Genomic DNA, 20,958 nt, shown 5'->3' on the forward strand with positions numbered 1-20,958 from the left:
CAGCACTACTAAGCTGAAACAATACTTCCTCTGTGGTCATAAAATATTTAAGACAAACTTTCAGAACAGCAGTTGTTGTCTGACCAAATTCTGGCCTACATTAATTCACTTTGCTACCTACAGCTAGCCTGTAATATCTGTCATATTTTGTATCTGTTTCTTGCTCTAAACTATAACTGAAATATTGCATCTACATCCATTAAATTCAGCTTTTCATGTAATTTCTTCATATACACATATTTCATAGTCAGTATTGTACCTTCCTAAGGTTAGGAATACACAAATATAAAACCCAATTCAGGAAAATAGCAATGAACAGAAGAGGGGAATTAAAGAAGTATTTTCCAGTCCTTCACAGACTTATGTACAGTTTTTAAATGTGAATGAATAGCTGAATTAGCTATTTTCAAGGGGATTTTAATATTTTTTTTTCTCCTTTTTTGTTTTGTTTTTTGTTTAACTTTGAAATTCACCTCCACCTATACCTGCATTTGAAAAGGTTTCCTGCTGGTGCTGGACAAGCTGCAGAATCTGAAGCAGCTGCTGGCCTGCACTGCTGCTAGCAAGAGTCTCTGGCCAATTTGCAGAGACAGGTGGAGTGTGCCAATGCCCACTAGTCACAAGGCCCTGCATCTTGACCTCGCTTTATCCCTGGGCATCTGAAAGGATGTGGTTACAAACTATGCTCCTTAATGTGTGTGCTCTTGCTTTCTATGTGCAGACACCTCAGTGTAAAAGGTTAACATTTTTCCTACCACTTTTTTCTGAATAAAATAACACAACACATACACTTGCACTGCCTTTGGAATTATTTTTCCTTTGGGCTACCTTTGTGATTATGATATGGAAAATTATTTCTCTTGGATGCACTATACCATACTGTTTCCATAGAGATGTTCTGCTATTCATCTCTAAATGACACATGCATAGACATTTATGTTAAAATGATTGATAAATGGTGCATTCCTAGCTTTACTAAATCCATATGACTGACAACTTATTCTCCAGAGAAACAAAGTAAGCCCTTATTATGGATAATGCAGATTTGATTTGCAAAACATGAAGCATTACTTTAGAAGGCTCGTGCTGTGTTTGTAAGGAGATCAATTTGGGCTGCCATCTGGACACTGTACTTCAAGAGTACAGAGAGAAATGTTTGCTTCGTGACTAAACATGCTGACTAATAGTCTGTGCTTTAACTGGTCCGGATTAAATCCTTACAGGGAAATCTGCAAAGATCTCTTCTTGATATCGTGTGAAAGATTTTTTTCCTACTTGATTTTGATTGCCAAACAACACAGGGCCTTCCAGACCAACAGTTGGTAATTTTTGTGCTTAAGAAAAATAAAAATCTGGAAGCCCTGATGAGGCTCGGTGGTTTCCTTGCCTTGCTGCACACCACGGGGCCAGCAGCTATTGCATGGTCTCGAAATGTCCCTGCCTTCCCCGAGATGCCTGCTCCCCTCTGCAGGTGCCTGCAGCCTCTGTGAGAGCCTCCAGCAGCCAGGGAGACCTCAGGAGCCAGAGCAGCTGCAAGGAGGCCATGCTGTCCCCATCTTGGAACCGTGTACATGTTCCTGAGCAAATGCTGCCAGAACCTGGGTGCCTCCTCTGGAACCCAAGTCCTGTGAGGAGCAGCTGAGGGTGTTTAGCCTGGAAAAGAGGAGGCTCAGGGGAGACCTTACCGCTCTCTACAAACACATGAAAGGATGTTGTAGCCAGGCAGGGATTGGTCCCTTCTCCCAGGCAGCCAGCAACAGGATGAGTGGACACAGCCTCAAGCTCAAGCTCAGCTTGGGGAAGTTTAGGTTTCACAGAAAACATTGCAATATCTGGCTAGTGAGGTGGTGGAGTCACCGTTCCCTGGAGGTGTTGAAGACAAGTTGTGGCACTCAGGCTTAGCTAACATGGTGGTCTTGGCTCTCAGGCTGGGCTCGATGATCTCCAAAAGTCGTTCCAACCTAATTGATTCTCTGATTCTTCACTCACGGTCACAGCACCGGCCTGTTGAGGCCACAGCTGCACTTCCACTAGGGAGGGCACTGTCTCATCCGCAAGCTTACGGCCGGGAGGACCAAAGGCGCTTTTATTACGACACGAGTGCATTAATTTTTCTCTTACTGATTCTCCCCCGCCAGGCGGGAAGCCGGCGCCCCGGAACATCCCCTCCGCCATGGCGGCGAGACAAAAGCAGTCGCAAACCACCCCCACCGCCCCCAGTCGCCTCCGCCCCGCTCCCGGACGGGGAAGGAGGGGCTAGCTGGCAGCAGCGGACGGCAGCGGGCGGATGGAGGCGGGCCGAGGCCCGGGAAGCGCAGGCGCGGGCGGCGAGCGGCGCTGGGGCGGCGCGGATTCGGGCGGCGGGGCTGTGGCCGCACGGAGGGACGGCACCGGGAATTGTCGGTATGGGCCCATCCCGGCCGGCTTCCGCCCCGCAGCAGAGCGCCCTGAAACTTGCCGCGGCGCTGAGCCGGGCACAGGGCGCTGGGGGAAGGAAGGCGTCCGGCTGGAGCGGGGTCTCGGGTGTCCCCTCGGGATTCGGTGCCCGGCAGCCGCGCTGAGGGCCGGGCCGTGTGCCGTGTGCCGCCCGCGGGCCGGGCCTGCCCCGCCGCACTCCCGGCGCGGTGGCGTCAGTGAAGCCGCAGCGGCCCGGGTGGAGCTCCCAGCTGAGCCTTTTCCTTGTTCCATGATAGCACTTATTGAAAAGAGTGCTCGAAGAACGTCTTTTGAAAGGGATAATCTCAGGAAAGCAGAGATACGTTTCTGGAGCAAGGGTCCAGTCAGGGGTTATAGTGTCTCTTGGGGACTTTGATCTCAGCCACCTCGGAATCCATAGGAGTGTCCTAAGCTAAGGGTGAAAGTATCCACTCTTTTGTAGATGGATAGTAGGAGACATGTGCGAATAAACAGTGAATGTGACATGCAACATTTAAAAATACCCACTCAATTAGCAAAGAGGTTCCTTGGAATCTTAACAATTTGGATCACCATTGAGGTGAAAGTTCTCAAAGACAGGGCTTCTTGACTTTGTCACTGTCTGCAGAGATCACAGCGATGTGTTGCTGTTGCAGTAAGTGAGCATCATGATTTGTGGGTGTCATATTTCTGAGGCAAGTGTGGAGAGGCAGAGCACAACACTCCAGTGGGGTGATCCAGTTAACTTAGGAGGAAAAAGCAATGTGCACCAAAAAAATTCCAACATCCAATAGCAAATTTTATTTTTTTATTTCTGCTGCTGAGAATCCTGAAGTGCCTTTCAGTAAGGACATCTTAGTGGAAAAAAAGCCTTCAATAACAGTATCAATTGCAGTTGCCTTTGCTTGAGTTTCAGAAAGACCCACTATGCTTTAAAAGGGTAGCAGCTTCAGCATTTGGCATTTGTTGCCTCTTAAGTCTTTGGAGGCACGTGTGCAAGTCCATTTAGCAGCAGCATAGGATTGAAGAGAAGAGGCTTTTAGTGAACTCGGAGAAGCTCTCTGATGTGGAAAGCATGTAGAAAAAATACAGTCATCCTAATGCAGTGTGACAATTATTTGCTCTTGACATTTGGTCATACAATATTAGAGTTATTTAGCTTGGAAGGGATCTTTTGAGGTCATTGGTTCAATTTCCTGCTTAAAGCAGTGCTGCCATCAAGAGCAAGTTACTTCAGGCCTTGCCTGATTAAGCTTTCCCTCAAAGAATTTGTAATGCAGTTGAAAGTTAGGTGCGAAATTTAGCCACATTTGGAACAAAGAGTCTCAAGTTTTGGATAGTTACAGAGTTCTAAGCAGTGTGCATGAAGCACGCTTAGCTAAGTGGAAGTTGTGTTTCTGTGTTTGGGGGTGGCAATTCTGGTTCTCCAGTTGTGCAAAAGTTCATTGTGCACAATATAGTGATTTTTGGAAGATAGGAAGCAAGCAGAAAAATATATTGCCCTGCAGCACAGTTCTATTAGTAGCTACAAAACTGAAATATTTTTGAAGTAACACTTCTCTGTGCAAAACTAAAAAGACTAATAAACCACTTTAAATAAATAAGTCATTATTCAGGTAAGATACTAACAGCCTTTTAAATTTGAAGGCAAAAGTCATGATTCCTGCATTCACAGAGCTGAAGTGTAATCAGTTTTATTTCTACATCCTTAACAGCATGAAGGTCTTCTGGGCAAAACCCACTCTTGTGCCTTACTTGTCCACTAGATGAATTAAATGTATTCACTCAGTGAGTCAAGTTTGAAGGAATGAAGAAAATTGATGTCAGCCTTTATGTGTATTAATCTGTTTATTTACTGTTCATAGCGTGTCAAGGTGTCCCCTGTGAAGTCAAGTTTTGGAAGAAGCCGTAGCATTGTTATTTGCACTGTCCAGCATCTGCAGGTCCTGAGTAAGACATACTTTGTAGAAGAGTCTTAAATACAGTGAAAAGTTCTTGGACAAGCTTATTCTCTAAGTAGGAAATAAAGATGAAGAGTGGGGGAGAAAAAGATAATACTAATGGAAACAGCTGTGCCATTTTAATGATGTGTCTTTTAAATGTCATCACTATTTCTCTTAAGTACTCAAGTTTAAAATATATTGACATCTTTCAAGGACAAGAATTCTAGAGATTAAATTGCTATATTAGTTGTGGAATCAAACTTTTCATGTGCTAATGTACATAATTTCAGCAATCACTGATGGCCCTGTTGAAATTGTGGATGAAAGCATAACCTCAGCAGATATGGTTTTCAGTGTCCTAAGCACTGTGGAGAAGATAAGACTAGGTAAAATAAGATGAAAGAATGTTCAGCAGCTCAGTTCTTGTGCAGAGAGTATAGTCACAACACCTTTTGCAAGACTGGGCAAAACTTCCACCATCCTATTTCAGCTTTTTTTCTCCAGGCAATAGCTAGTCCACCTACGATGGGGAAAGACAAACTGCATTGGGATGGTTTTTGATTCAGTGTAAATAGCATTCCTTTGACCAGAGGATTTAATGTATATTGCTATAACAGCATACCAAGTATCCTGTTGCCATTTGAAGTTAAATTTCCAAATACGTTTCTTATATGTAGTCTTTTAAGTGTTGTATTAAGATTATGTACATGAAATTCAGGTTGTTTTAATTATCCTCAGAGACACCTTTTCTGTCAAAGTTATGCTCGATATCAAAAGTATATGTGTAGTGCATCTGTTGAGTGTAACCTCAAGATGACTTTCCCACATTAAAAAAAGAGGTATTCTCAAATTAAAACAATCTTTCCTTTCTTATTATGTGTATGTGGAATGAACACAGAAATTTTAGAGGCAGCTTCTCCCTTTGCTCCCCACAGTAAAATGAACCTTTATTAATGTTTAGTATCAGCTAGAGCAATGCCTGTGGTTGCCTTATGATTCCATACTGATCTCATTGTGGCACCTATAGAATCTCTGCACCTGTTCCTGACTTATTGATAATGGGTCTGCTATAACTGCTTCTGCCAAATCTGTCTAACCCCATATTTTGACACACCCAGGTATGACCTCCTCTTCTGCTTTGGCTACAGGAGTAAGGAATATTCTGATAGCATCTCACTAAAGCATCAGTGCTTCCCAAAGCTCTTACAGGTTCAAGTCCTCATAACCTTTGAGTGCACCTCTACATTCACTTTTTGTGTCTTCAGATGAAACATGTAATATACTTACCTGTTTTTAAGTCATTTACTCATGTTTTATGGCAGGTTTTCATGGGGCTCTACATGAACTTGTTCTACATAAACCTCTTTCAGTTCACTTCAGCTCTGAGAGATTCCTAAGTAGAGTCCTTTAAGTTTCACATTTCTAAACTAGGTTGGTATTATTTAATATTCCACATACTTAATTCCACTCTTTGATTCCAGATTCTGTCAGGACCTGCAGCAAAACAACTCCACAAAAAGAAGCACCTTCAGTACAAAGATGAATATCGGAAAAGCTTACAGTGCTGCTAACATCAGCAATGGAACAGATCTAGCTATTGGCTTTACCTCTTCCACAGTAGCCGTCCTTCTATTTGGGACAAACTTCGTGCCTGTCAAGAAGTTTGATACTGGTGATGGTAAAGTTAATTATATTATTTTGTTTGGTTTGCTATTTTTACTAAAAGGAATAATATTTTACCATCAAATTACTAGAGTGTCAAGGCCATCATCACAGCCTTAATCCAGAGAGCTTACTTTTATCTGCTGTTGTTAGGGTATAAAGCAATACAACTGCTTCAGGATGTGACATATCTTTAGAAGAGCCTTTTTATAAGTTGTGCACTTTGCACTTTTACAAGTCGTGATGATGTACATTTCATGAGAATTTCACAATGGGAAGTGAAGTGTTCTTTGCTCGACCTTTGTGGGGATTCTCAGATGCATACAGTATTGTTTATAAATAAGGTAAGATTGGCTGGACTTTAAAGCATTGCCTTTCAGTTTTGCACCTAACATGAAAACTAAGCCTGAAATTTTAGTAATTTTTAGTTGATGACTTGGTAAGAAAACAATCATTCCTGTTTTCTGCTTGAAATATTGTCACTTTACTAGGTTTATGTTAAATTTTCACATTTATATGAACCATTACCAGATTTTTGAACAATTACCAGATCTGTAGGTTAATAAATCTGCCTGATTTATATAGAGTACCTGCATTGCAGGCTGGATATAGCCTCTGCTCTTCGTGCCAAATATAACCCTAACGAGACAAGCTTGGGCTGTCAAGGGGAAGTCTAAGCACAGCTAGCTTAAAGTTAACTGATCTGCCTAATTGACCCATCAAGAATCTACGGAGGTAGAAGCGAGCTGTCACTGACCATCCTCAGTGTCTGGGATTACTGGAAAATCTTGAGCTTTGAAAAAATTTCATCCTGTGCAGTCTGTGTTAGCAGCTACTGGAGTGGTGGGAGAAGTTTGCAGCAACTGGATATTATCTTTGTCACTCAATATTTTCATGTGTTTAAGAATCAGGGCTGGTGCAAACTTTGGCCAGCAAAATGTCTTTTGCAGCTCTGTTGGAAGAATGCATGATTAAGGAAAAGGTTAACCAAATTATAGCCTACCCTAAAAATACATCCCTTGAATAAATTGTAACAAGGTTCCCTGACAGTCATAAAGGTAGTGGCCACCTTTTTGATTTTTTTTCTCTACTACTGTATCAAAGATAAACATATTCTGTTAAGAGATACACACATGTGATGCCTTAAGATCCGAGTTTTCTGTTCTGCTTGGGTATGCTTTCCGTTGTGCTTTAGGGTGATGAAGGCTAAATAGTCCGATACCAGCTATGGACTCAAGGACAGTTTTTTCAGACTCCAGGCCCAAAGTATAAACAACGTGAGAAGAGGACAGGCCAGCCAGGAGAAGAGGAGGAGGACACCTTACAATTTGAGACTATTAATTGGATGGTTGACTCCTGTATGTAAATGGACTGAAGTCTATAAAAATGTGAAATCATATGACCAAGCCCTCTTCCATCTTGGAGCCACTCAGGCAGGGCAGGGGCGACGCTGTGGAACACATGCAGTATTCTACAAATACCCTAATATGTGCATTTGATTTTTCCACAGGCATGTTCTTCCAGTGGATTCTCTGTGCCTCCATATGGATAGTTTCGTTGGTGGTCAATTTGATCCAGAATTGCCCCCGGTTTTGGCCTCTGGCTATGGTTGGAGGTTTTTTGTGGGCTACAGGTGAGAATAAAGAGATTCCAATTCTTGAAACTTTTCCATATATAAGATAGTAGTTATTTTGTAGTTATTCCGTTCTTCAAAGCCTCACTCTTAATGAAACTGTACCCTTATAGTAAATATTCTTTTATTATGCTTTTTCTATAAGAGGCAAATTCACACAAAAAATAATGTTTAAAATTATATAGCAGAAAAGTCTGTGTTCAGTGTATTTATTTTTTAAAAACACTGTTTCTCACTACCTTGTAACTTCCTAAATTACTTTGCCTTCCAACCAGGCATAGAACCAAAAGCAAACAAATACAAGATCACATTCTATTTTTTAACTGATTTCAGTTTTGGTTTCTGTATTTCAGGCAATGTTACAGTTGTCCCTATTGTTAAAACTATTGGCTTAGCTCTTGGTCTTTTGATATGGGCTTCTTTTAATTTGCTGACGGGATGGGCAAGTTCAAGGTAGGTATGTTTTAAATCTTAAGTCATTAATCTTAAGTCAATAATATAATTAATGCTGCCAAATCTTCATTAATACCTGCAGTGAAAACTCACCTGTAGAATCAGAGAGTCAGTCAGATTGGAAAAAACCTTTAAGATCATCAACTCCAGCCATTAACATAACATTGCCAAGTCTACCACTGAAGAGTATTTATCCTATGTATTAAAACTTTTCCTCCTCAGTGGAAAGTACTCAAGTTATCTATTTTAGCTTTTTGTATTTCCTTTATTTTAATAGAAAGAAAATGCCCAGTGATGTTATAGAGTCGATAAATAACATATTTCTTAATGTAAAATTAGTATGTGTATTTTTTTCTTCTACAATCTGGTCTGATAAAATAATTTAACTTCAGTTTTTAAATAAACATATTTCAAAAAATGCATGTTAAATTAAAGGTTGTTTTTGTAAAGTAGAAATAACTTTTTGCAAACCAACTGGAGGACTGATCTAATACTGAAAATATATACTTAAGCAGAATTATTTACATGAGTCAAAACTTGAAAGGCTAGGTTAACTCTTTATATAAAGTCAGTGCATCTAAGTGAAACTGGTTAAATATTCCAGGTTTGGTTGGTTTGGAATTGACCCGGAAGAGGTATCAAGACCAATCTTAAATTATATTGGGGCTGGACTTTCACTTATAAGGTAGAAATTGATTCTTATAATGAATATGTCTTATGTAAAAATATATGTTTAATAACTAACCAGCAGGATGATTTAACAAGAGAGCAAATATATTGAAGGATTTTTGGCAAATCAATTTAATTGATGAGCTGTCCAGACCTAGCTGGTCAGTGTTCCTGTATAAACAGACATGTTATCCAGTACAGGGGTGAAATGGTTATCCATAAACACAGAAACACATTTTTATGCTGGTAAGCATGTTCAAGTCAAAGCAGAGATGCATGGATTGCCTCCCATAGCTAAGTTATTCTCATGGTTCACTTTCCCCAAATCCTTGTTAGAGGACAGACTGACTAAAAGAATCTTGTTGAGAAAACCTCAGATTTCTGATCTTCTTTCACTCAGTCAGGGATACAAATCTTAAGCTCCTAACAATAGCATATACCACAGAACGTCTTCCCTGGTACTTTGGGGGTCCATGAAAGGCCAGAGGCTTTGCATGTTTTCCCGTCTGTAAGAGCTGTGTCCTGTAAGCCACTTAAGCCACATTTCCAAATCCTGCTCAGTGTCTTCCTTCCGGATCCTTGGGAGGACTTTATTCTTTCTTTTTTGCATGTTTGCTCTTTTTATAAATGCATACATTTTGGTCCAAACACAGAGGAAAGAGGATCTTTCTTGTTTTATGTAGCAGTGTTCTTGCTTTCCAGCTGGGTGGCTGGAATGATGGCCCTAAATCCTGAGGGCTTACTCTTAAGCATGCTGACAGAATATGAACATAATGCCTTTCAGAAAAGGAAGATATTTAGAACATGGAGATGAGCCATTTCTGATTGGTAGGAGAGGGCTTCTGCCTTAGATTAATGATTTTTGCTTCCACTTTTCTTCTTTTCTAAGAGTCTGCAGCTTTGTGTCCCGTTACATGTGGCAAATGATTTTGGGAGGTAGTGAGAAAATAGTTGCAGTACTGCTATTCCTGCCTTATGAATTCATGCAGCTCACCACCTGCTTCCTGTTTCTGAGGTATCATGGAGGAGTGACCAACAGGGAGAGAGATTGTGAGCAAACATGTTTTCCTGGCAAACTGCACAAAGGCTGTGTATGTTGCTCTGTGGAGCTCAGATACAGGCTTTTCATTTTAGCCTCCTGTGTGGAATCTGTATGCTTCCTCTGGAGGAAACTGACATCTTTTAATACCTATGTTTACTCCATCAGTAAGAGATTAATCCTACTTCAAATAGAAATGTTCCGTTTACAGCTAGGAGAAGAAATTCCTAGATCATTAAAATGTTTTTCATAAAAGTAAAAAACAGATCCTTCCAGTTCTGATTGCATGTATTTACCTGATCTCCTAGTGGTGGAGTTAAGAGTAGTAATATTACCCTTTCTTCTCCTTTTTATTCACTTAATGCACTGAGCAGCACTGAGCAATATCCCTTTTCCTTCTTCATGCTCACAAGGCCCTGTAGCAGCAGTATTCCATCTCTCACATGTGATGGAAGACTGAAAATTAACATTTTTCTAAGAGTATAAAGGCCATTCTGTGCAGGTTTAAACAGTTTCATGTAGAATTTTCAAGCATGTGTTCTGTTTGTGTGGTTTGGTACAAAAGGGCACTGTTAGCTAAAGCATCTGTTGTTAATGTGGTTGTAACTACACACGGTTAAAAGAAGATGTTTCAATCACATTACGTAAGAAGAAAGATCTGTAAAGTGATACAAAAACTGATTTATTTACTTAAGTCATCTGTTAGCTAAGTTAAATTAATAACTTATAATTATTACATTTTTACCTTTCATATATTTATATAATCATAGTAAATTATTACTTCAAAGCAACTACATTTTTAAATAGACTGCAGTGACTCTAGGGTAATAATGAACACAAAGGAATATGCCTCAAAATAAAACTTCTGTCTCTGGACACTGAATGTTATGTCCTTATGAACTGACGTGGTATTTATTGGTGTATTTTTCTCTTCTGAGTGCTGTTATATTTCTTTTTATAAAAACTGAAGTCCAGAGTTCTTCAGCTTCATTAGAAAGCACACCTTTACTGAGAGAAAGTGTAAGTACTTTACAGTTGTTATTTTACAGCAGTGAAAATATATATCCATTTTAAAACAAAAAATGTGTTTGTTAGTCAGGTTTGCTAGGATTTATGGTAGACTACAGAAAACAACATAGATATGTGCTGATTGTATCTTAATCTGTGGACCTTGGATATCATTTTGAATATCAGCAACAGAAGAGGTATTCCCAAGTGTTCTTTCTTGTTTGTCAGCTTTAGACAGCTTAAAAAAAACCTTCTTCATTATGGTGGAGATTTTATAAAAGTGTATTATCGTCTTATATGAGAAGAGGAAGCAATTTCAATTAAATGCTAGCTGTAAAGCTGTGAGGGTGCTTAGGTGAAAGGCCAGGTTTTTGCCATGTTGCAGAGCCAAGAGACTATCAAGAGTTACTGACTTATCATCAGCTGTGGCACAGGCTGGAGGCCAGTGAGGGATACCAGATTGGCTGTCACTCCTTAGGGAGCACAAAGTATGCAGGGAGAGCTGGAGAACCATGGCTCCTCTTGCCATTGTACCCTTAGTGTTAGAGGTCAGTGCTCAGTGGCTACCTGTACAGAGAGCCCTGAGAGTTTTCTAGCTGTGCTCAATGCTCACTAGAGGTTCCAGTCTACCAGACTGAATCACAGAAGACACTTTAAGAACTTGCACATTTTAAAAAATCAAACTAAACTAAATTTGCATGAAAACTCTTGTTTTTCAGCAATCTATTAATGATTCTGAAGATACCACTGAGGACTCATGGGTGAACAAACTTTCTCCAGCAAAAAGGAGACTCGTGTAAGTTGCTAGCAGTTCTTCTGCTGGTATATAGAAAGTAGCCAGAGAAAGTAATTAAACACAGTGTAAGAGCAAAATTTGTGCCCTGTGGTTTTCTAGCAAAGTCACACACTAATAAATAACGGGTTTTTACATACATACATACATACATAGTGTGCAAATTTTATATATGAATAGTTGCACAGCTGTTTAGATTATTCCATTGGCACTGTTGAATGTGTCTAACCTTACCAATTAAGTATTAGGTACTACTGTGAAAAATATCATTTGGCAAAGTAAATAACAATATCCACTCAGTAATTTCAGAGCTGGGTTTTATCACCTGATTGATTAGCACTCCAACATAGAAGAAGCCTGTGACATGCTTCCAGGTGTGTTTTCCAAGCAAATACAGCTGGAAAAGGCTTGGCAATATGGTAAGGAGACAGTAAAAGTGCTTCAAAGTGGAAGCAAGCTAATAAGAAGCCGGTGTGGGGAGCCGAGAGCGCAGCAATCTGGAGATGGAGAAAGGGAATGAAGAGGCAATGAAACTGGAAAGTTATAAAGAATATATAGATTGCAACAACATAGGTGAGGGTTGGGAGCATGTTAAATTTAATTTTTGTTTGTTGTCCTCTAGCTCCGCTTTTAGGAAATCCTAGTTAGTTAGTTTCCCATGTCATTAGTATACATTGCTTCCTTTTGCAGCAGGAATTGTCTGTTTTGCTTGGCTACAAAGTAGAGGGAAACCAAAGTAGGTGAACCATTTCTCTACTAGAAAATAAAAATGTGCTAAAATATATTCATTTTATAGCTAGCAATTTTTATACAATGCACAATTTTTATCTGCAGTACTGAGTTTGTTTTGTCTACTTCTTTAATTCATGCAAGGCTATTTTCTCCTATTGTTTTTTTAAAGAGGCTGTAGCCTGGCCGTAGTAGCTGGAATATTCTATGGTTCCAGTTTTGTACCAGTGCTTTACATCAAAGACCATGGAAGAAGAAATGAAACTCTATACATAGGAGCAAGTCAGTTTGGTAATAGATCACTTCTATTTCATTTCATCATTGTGTTCTTTTGCTGTGAAATTCTTGAAATTCTTGATATGCCTGAAAATACACCATGACAATTTATCAGTTTTGCACTACTTTAGATGTTGTCACAATAAGCCCTAGCGCTCCCTTTTTCTCAGAGTTGAATTACACCATGAAAAACACTGAGAAACAGCCCAAAGACTATGATACTTAATTCACAGGTATGTTTCTGAAGACATTAAATATTACATTCTCAAAATAGAGTTTGTATGAGTAGAGAATGAGTTAAACAAGGGCATGAGCTTGCCAATTGCCAACAGCAGTAATGGAAGAGAAGATTGATCATGACTGATGAGGAGGGCAGATACGTAACAACATAGGTAATTAAAACCATCTTGTTTTTATATTGAAACCATTTAACATAAGCCTAACTGCCATTTTCAAACAACATTCCCCCAGAAACATTTTCCTTAAGATTCGGGTTATACTCTATCAGGTAATGCCTGCAGCACCTTAAGAGCAAAGTACTGCTGAGAACACATAATGTTGCCATTGTCATATGTAATTTCTCTTGAATGCTGCATTGTATATATTCCCCAGCCAGGCAAAACAGATGTTGCCATTACCATAGCTGCCTTTCCTGTTGAGAATTTACAAGGAGACAAGGATAACCTTGCTATATGCTTCTGCTTTACCGTATTGGAAATACTCTCTTAGCACATACAAAATCCGTGAGGGATTTGTTGCAGTTCATAATTATAATTATTTAATAATTATAGTGATCAAAATTTTGATTCATCCTTCAAGATTAAAAAAGGAAAAAACTGAGCTATATTTAGCTAGCATAGTCTGTGCAGTTGTCTTGCCCTTAAATGTACAAAACAAGAATATAAAAATACAGGAACATAATTACCTCTCTTGACCATCTACAGTTATGTAAAATTCCCACCCCAGTTTTGTAGCCTCACTGGAGGATTTTCTCAAGGTTTTATTAAATTAATTCAGGAATATGTAATAGAGTTCTGAAAATAACAGTTTATAGAAATGCTTAGAAGCCTGTATAAAGTCAACACAACATTTAGTTCATGTTTAATAGGTGTCATTGATTGTAGGCATCCACAGTTAGACTGGAAGCTGTGTTCAGCACAATGAGGTTTAAATTTGAATTCTTAGGAGAAGCACCTTTATGCGTTTCTGTCTATATGAATGTTATCGGTGAAAATACTTTTTCAAATTAATAACTGGTGTTCTTACTAATATTTTGTAATTTCTTTTTCAGATTTAGATTATGTTTTTGCACACTTCAGTGGAATATTTCTTACAAGTACCATCTATTTTTTGATGTACTGTGCAGTCAGGAAAAATAAACCTTATGTTTATCCCCAAGCCATATTGCCAGGTATGACTGTTTTTTAAATTAGCAATTCATTTCAGCTACTTCTTTGGACCATTTTGTAATGATTAGTTCAAGTTGTGTGTTAGAATTGTGGTTCACCTTTCAAGTGTCTTCATTTGTCTTCTTGTCTGTTTTGAAAGAGCACTTCTATTAGGTTAATTAATTAAGGTTAGGAGACAGTGATAACTTTTGTTCTAATCTGAAACTAGAACAAAGTGACACTGCAGATTTTCAAAAATTGTTTGCCAGAGTGGAGAGCACATTGCCCAGAAAATAATGAACTTTAATTAATTTGCTACTTCAGTTGGAGTAGCTGATTTTTATCCTTTGAGCTTTGGTTTAGTTTGCCAGAGCCAGCTTATTAAAGTAGTTAACATACTAAAATACATATATAAGATTGCTGTATTATTCTATAAGTATAATACTTCCACAAACTGCTGCCTATATCTTGCTATGCATGTTTTTGATTGGGATTTATTTTTCTAGGGTTTGTTTCTGGTGTGCTTTGGGCAATAGCCAATTGCTGCTGGTTCCTGGCCAATCACTATCTCAGTGCTGTCGTCAGCTTTCCAATAATTACCGCAGTAAGTATATAAAAAAGAAAATCTCTAACTAGAATTAAAAAAAAAAATTTACCCCTCTGTTTTTGGAACTGAGTTGAAATTATGATGGGTCTAGAGCATTTTTAGTCAAAAGTATGCAGTGCCTCCTCTGCTTGTCTGTACTAGTCTTTGGATTTTTAGTAACAGGAATGACTGCGATATGCATCATCTTGTTCAATGTCTAGCATAGGAAAAACTAGAAGAATTGAGAGTGTGAGTTTTTAGATTATGTAAAAGCCAGAGCTTTGTAAACAGAATTACATCAATATTAAATTTTTAATTGAAGTGATTAAAAGAATAATTATTTTATGTTTTCATCCTGGGAAGTACATTTTGGTCTGGATGTTTTTGAATTCGCGAATTTTATCCCCTAGTAGTCATTTTGCTTGATTAAGTCAGGCGTTCTTTTCTTTTTACAGTTCTTGAACAAACAGAACAGATTATGTACTACTGAAAATAATGTTCTTATGCAAATGTGTGGAAAATAGGTTGGCCTGTTCATTCTCTGTTTTATTCCTATTTGTAATGTACCTTTAAAGCATAAATTCCAATTACTCGGTAAGGGTATACTTTGCATTTCCTCTCTTGACACTGCACTACTTGGTGATGCAAATGAGAGTTAATAAATATTAAGACCAAAGTTTTGTTTAACAGCTGTATTTTGGAAGCAAACTAACGAAAGAAACTTTAATAGGGATTAAGCTTTGCCTCAAGATGCAGTAAGTCAAAGTATACCCTGCAGTATGCAATGGAAAAAAAAAAAATCCCAAAACTTGGTATCATTCTAATTAGAAACTGAAGGATTAATGGAAAGCAGCTTTAATAATTTAGTTATCAGTATGCCTAAAGGGCAAGGATGTAAAATCACAAAATGAAAAATGTAAGGACAGCACTGACGAGAAACTCCCTGTCAGGACCATAGGTTCAGAACTGCTGCTTTATTTCACCCTGGAGAAAATTTTTAGAGGGGTACTCATCACGTCTCTTTAATACTTTATTCCATTTTTTACAGTGCATTCCTCTCACAGCACACATTATCTAGAAAGTGAAATGGCCCCTCAAATAATAGTTGGCAGTATCACTAGGAAACAGCGCCCACACATATATTCAGCAGTAGACACTTCTTGCTGTCTATATCTGTGTCCCATCAACTGCATAGAGGATGAAGAGAGGTCACTGGCCAAACATCAGTCAAGTGTTTCTCAGAAACACTTAATGGGAAGCATTAACAGAGCCAGTTTTTGCTTCATATTCAGATATTTTCTTATCAGATGTGAAAATTCAGATCATTGCTCACTCAGGGGAAAAATTGTATTGCCAGGAGTGCCTGGAAATTGCTGTTGTGTATCACTGTTTGCTGTTAGTCAGGAAACCTCTACAATAGCACCATGGAAAATCAGGAGTTTCCCTGACCTGTCTCCCTGGCTGGCTTTGTGTTTTGTCCAGATGCCACCTATACAGGAAATACATCGATGTTTCAGTCTCTTGATATCATACTGAGTGATAAAATAAAACTTTGTCCAATAGTTAGTCATGCTAATAAAGGAAATGTTAGGAAACATTGTGGACTCTAATTTGGAATAAAGTGAGGCATGTTATTTGGAGTCTGTTGACAGAACATGTAACAGCTGGATCAGACTCTGCAGTGTTATTTTGAGAGAAGTTGTGCCTACTGCAACAAAAGAAAAAGCAGTTTCTTGACTCTTTGACCCTTCTTGAAGATGTTATTATATCTTACTTAGTAACATTTCATTATGCTTTTGTCATGAGTGCTTCATTTTTACTGAATGGAAATATCTAAATGAGTTACCCAGATAAAATTCAACCACTCTGAGAGCAGTAATGAGAAGGAGTAAATTTTAATGAATGCTATAATGTACAAATTAATCTTATTCTTTAGGGTCCTGGCCTTGTTGCTGCAATGTGGGGAGTCCTTGTATTTAAGGAAATCAAGGTAATGTAATTAGTTCTCTTACTGAATATCTCTTGCTTGCCTCCAGCTCTAGAAACAGCAAGACTTGGTATACAGCTGTATCTCAGATTGCTCCTCCTTGCCAGTATTGCATTATGAAACTGGAAGTGTTATTAAGTTTTTATTAAGTGTTATTAAGTTATTTAAGTTTTTCAAGAAGCCTGAAAAACTGAACAATTTTTACAGGAATGAAGATTTTAGTTCCATAGCTGTATGAAGAGCAGTGGATGTAAATGAAGACTGTAGCACAGGCAGGAGACAGGATGCAAGGCACTGCCTGAAGATAGTTTTCATTTGAGCCAGTTCTTTCAGTGGAGCAGGGGAATTGAGCTATTATCCCAATAACACATCAGCTAGTAGATTACATTTTTAGGGTCAGCTTCAACAAAGGATGTAAAAATGCAGTGAGTTAATTGACCTTTGTAATTACAGTGTAATATAAAGATCCTAAATTAATACAGCAGCGATTGTCTACAAAAAGTTAATATACTGGATTTGAACATATAGGGCAGAAGAGTTAGTTTTCTTGTGGAATTTGAAGCACTGAATGCTAGCAGTGTAATACCACATTCTTTTTGCCAATCTATCCAGGATCCATAGGTACCTAACTTGCTATTGGAGATGATCTTTCCCAATATTTTTGGTGACTTTTCATCAGGCATCATTGGATCTAGAACTAGAAGTTCTATGTCTCCCACTGCAGATTAGTGTTGCACCACAGTAGAAGATCATAATGTTCATTATCCAAATCTTTGTAACTTTCTAACCCTTTAATTCTTTTCATATAATCTCTGCTTAAATGACACTAAGTACTTTGTTCTGCTTTTTATTTCAATTGGTATCAATAATGACAAGGTGGTATTTTCCTTTTTTTCTTCTTTTGCCTGTACAGGGACTGAAAAACTATGTGTTACTCTCAGTTTCGTTTTGCATCATTTTGGCTGGATCACTTTCTACAGCTTTTTCTAAAGTTTGAAAGGACCTTCTGGACCAGCAGATGGTGCTAGTGTTTAACACAAGTAGAACTACAGTGTTGGTAGATCACAATACGTAATGACTTCCATAATGTATGTCCAACATTTACCCTAACTTGCTTCAGCCAAGTGGAGAATGAAAATATTTGGCATGAAAGAAAATCTGGAATTACTTGTTTTGGTTTTTCTTGGTATAGTAAGAAAATCAAAGGACTTTATTAATCAAAGCTAAATGATTTTATTATTACTAATTATTAGGTTTTTTTTCATTCAGGTGCTAAACTTTATGTCATCATATATTGGAGTTTACTGCTATGATGGTGGATAGTGATTTTAATTTTAGTCTGTAATACTGTATGTGTATGCAAGCTGATTTGCTTATTAAAACATTTTCTTACTGACTTAAATAAAAGATATGTCTTGAAATATTTCTTATGAAACTGATACACATGAAGATAAAGCTGTTCTTTTATTTAGAAGCATTATTGTTTAAAATCATTAGTTTACATTAAAATGTTATCTTCCAGTCAGTTCAGACTTGTGAAGGAAATAGAGTAAAATGGATGCTGGAAAATAAATTATGCTTGTTTCACAATGTTTTTCATAACCACCACTAACAGGGACTGTTTATTTTCTTAAAATAAATGTGGCAGCTAATATGTGCAGAGCATGTTATCTGAAACTCCCCTTAGTCTTTTCTTCACTGCATTAGACAACTCCAGCTTCTGCAGTCTTCCCTTGCTTGTAACTCTTCCCTTGCTTGTAATTTCTCTTTATCTTTCCTATTGATAGAATGGTTTGGTTGGAAGGGACCTTAAAGATCATCCAGGTCCAATCCCTCTGCCAGGGACAGGAATGCAATTCACAAGGCCACGTTCCTGAGGGCCCCATCCCATCAGATCTTGAACACTTCCAGATATGAGGCAGCAGCAGCTTCTCTGGACAGCCTATTCCAGTCTTTCACCACCACATCCAGTCTTTCTGAGTAAAGAATTTCATGCTAACATCTAATCTAAACTCAGCCTCTTTGGGTGTAAAACCATTGCCACTTGCCCTGTCACTGTGAGCCTGTATAAAAAGTCCCTCTCCCTCCTTTTTATACACCACCTTAAGCTTCTGGAGGGTTGCAGTGAGGTTTCTCTGAAGTCTTCTCTCAGTAAGTAGACTAGGTCTGTGTAGAATACCAAAACATGGCAGTCAAGCTACAGTCTTTCAAAAACCAAGAACAATAGCAGTAAGATTATGGATGTTCTTCCCCATCCAATTTGCAAGCTCTGTTTGTAGTTACACATCACAGCTCTCTGCCATCATGGCTTGATACTGTTAACATGTTTAGATTGAAATCGGAATTTCTCCTTTCTCCCTTCCACCTTTCTTTGTCTGCTCTGCAGACAAATCTGCACCAGATTTGATGTTATAACTGTTACTCAATCTTTTTCCTATCTTGTGTTGTTTATTCCTGCCTAGGTGTCATAACTTGGTATCTGGCAGTTTTTTCTCATCTAAGGCGTTTCTCTAACTTTGGGCTCTATGTTAACCTTGTCTTCCAGTAAGGTAGCTGCAAATAATATATAAATAATAATTGCTATAAATACTTACTGAAAATGCTGCATGAAACTGGCCTTCACTTACATTTTGGTATCTAATACTTCTTTCTACTTTTCAGGGAACAGTTGATAAACCTTTGAGCACAATTTTCCTGTGTCTTGCAGTACTTTTATTTAGACCATGTTCTTGGAGCTTTTACATAACATCTGATAGAACTGTTCACATCAATGTACATGATGTGTTTATACCCTAATACCTGATATTGAACAGAAAACTGGTAATTTTTTCTGTCCAGTACCTGGGTCAGGCACAATTTCTCCTTGAAAGATGCTTGACTGTTACTTACCTAGCCATTATTTTATTGAGTCAGACAAGGGAAAGTAATATATTCACTGTGTTTTTTAAATAACTTGAATTAAATGGGACATTTATTCATTTCATTGGTTCTTTTTAATTTCTTAAAGATCACAATCTTAAGAATCACTTTAGCTAAAGAAATGTCACTTTTTATAAGATAAAGAAAAGAAGTTTGGATGCAATATTCCAGTATTCCATGCTGAACTGTATGGGAGTTATTACAAATCTTATGTTCTGTTCATCATCTCTGATGTTCATCATCTCTAACAGCCATGATTTTAAAGGCTCGGGATATTAGATTTACTACAGGAAAAAATCAGTAACCAGAGGGCTTTTCTTCACAAATAGAAGTGGACCCAGCTCAGCTATGAGAGAGTATGTGGTTCTGTGGCTGCCATTATTTCCATGATCTTGAGTGGCAGCACTACAGACCCTTTCTGCTTTCCCTTCCCCCCCATCCTCCATGCATTCCCTGGAACAGATGGTCTTGTAGCCTCTGCTGTCTCTCTTGAGGGATGCACTGAACTTTTAATATGGGCATAGCATCCATCTACTGGATCTGATTACAGGAAACAGTTAAATCTCGCAGGGCAGGAGCACCTTTGCATTTCCTAGGTTTTGTACAAGATCACTGGTTTTCTGAAAAAAACACTAAAAATTAAAAAATAAAAAATTTAAAAAAAAAACCTGAGCTCCTGTCCATAGCAATTGCCATATAAATAAATGTTTTTAGTCTGATGCTCTTCTCTAGTCAATGTTGTAAAGCTATCAGATGTGCAGACTTAATTGCTGGCTGCTAGGATGTTAATTAAAATTCTTGCTTGTGACAGCTCAAGTATGACCTTTATTAAAATGTTTCTTAGAAGCTATCCTATTGGATTTTACTTGTTTACTGCAAGAAAAAAAAACCCACCTCTTCCAGGACTTTTCTGTGAAAAATCCCATGTGGTATTCCAAAATAGTTTTTGTGATGTTCACTTGGAATATCTTGTATAAATATTCCACTCATTTCTGAGATTTTCTTGGTCTTGACGTTTCCAGTTAGAAATAGCACTGTTGCTTCTTTCATGTGAGGGTGCTGGATTAACAGCATGTTTATAGAGCTATTTGTACAAAACAGTCTGGCAGTAACTGAGTTCAGTAAGAGAGAATTCTACAGCTAATATAAATTATCATGGTTCTGTTTATATCAACATGTTTTTGTATAAATGGAAGAATCACATCTCTTGGAGAAAACTAAGCTTTCAAATATTTGTTTATGCTATGCCTGTTTAGCAACTTTTAATAATATATTTGAGCTTGCTTTAAAAATTCTTCTCTGGTAATACTTAGAGGCAAAGTAGCCTTTAAAATACAGGTAAGCTGGGAGTTTCTTAAGATTTTTGTGCAGTCTTGTGAACTGGGGAACTCAGTGACATCTTTTTTTAGATTTCTCTTACCTCTTTATTCCTTTCCCTATGTTTATTTATCAGTGGAT

General features: G+C 38.1%; 1 protein-coding gene across 5 annotated transcripts in view; it reads left to right on the plus strand.

Annotated features, from left to right (window-relative positions):
• The window catches only part of TMEM144 (transmembrane protein 144), a 24,472-nt gene extending 4,305 nt beyond the window's left edge, over positions 1 to 20,167 (plus strand). Inside the window, exons 1-14 of one of the 5 annotated variants that reach the window (XM_056490287.1) lie at positions 2,320 to 2,403; positions 4,131 to 4,207; positions 4,281 to 4,365; positions 5,840 to 6,036; positions 7,531 to 7,653; positions 8,007 to 8,106; positions 8,711 to 8,791; positions 10,753 to 10,834; positions 11,542 to 11,618; positions 12,517 to 12,635; positions 13,912 to 14,031; positions 14,515 to 14,612; positions 16,531 to 16,584; positions 17,495 to 20,167. In XM_056490287.1, coding sequence (XP_056346262.1) covers positions 5,898 to 6,036; positions 7,531 to 7,653; positions 8,007 to 8,106; positions 8,711 to 8,791; positions 10,753 to 10,834; positions 11,542 to 11,618; positions 12,517 to 12,635; positions 13,912 to 14,031; positions 14,515 to 14,612; positions 16,531 to 16,584; positions 17,495 to 17,578 — 1,077 coding nt within the window. In that variant the 5' untranslated portion in view covers positions 2,320 to 2,403; positions 4,131 to 4,207; positions 4,281 to 4,365; positions 5,840 to 5,897 and the 3' untranslated portion in view covers positions 17,579 to 20,167. Of the gene's footprint in view, positions 1 to 2,249; positions 2,404 to 2,927; positions 4,208 to 4,280; positions 4,366 to 5,839; positions 6,037 to 7,530; positions 7,654 to 8,006; positions 8,107 to 8,710; positions 8,792 to 10,752; positions 10,835 to 11,541; positions 11,619 to 12,516; positions 12,636 to 13,911; positions 14,032 to 14,514; positions 14,613 to 16,530; positions 16,585 to 17,494 lie in introns of those variants that run through there. The other 4 variants (XM_056490289.1, XM_056490288.1, XM_056490291.1 and 1 more) reach the window with 4 other exon arrangements.
• Positions 20,168 to 20,958: the final 791 nt, after the last annotated feature.

Source organism: Oenanthe melanoleuca, chromosome 4, assembly GCF_029582105.1.
Source record: "Oenanthe melanoleuca isolate GR-GAL-2019-014 chromosome 4, OMel1.0, whole genome shotgun sequence".
Taxonomy (NCBI): Eukaryota; Metazoa; Chordata; class Aves; order Passeriformes; family Muscicapidae; genus Oenanthe; species Oenanthe melanoleuca.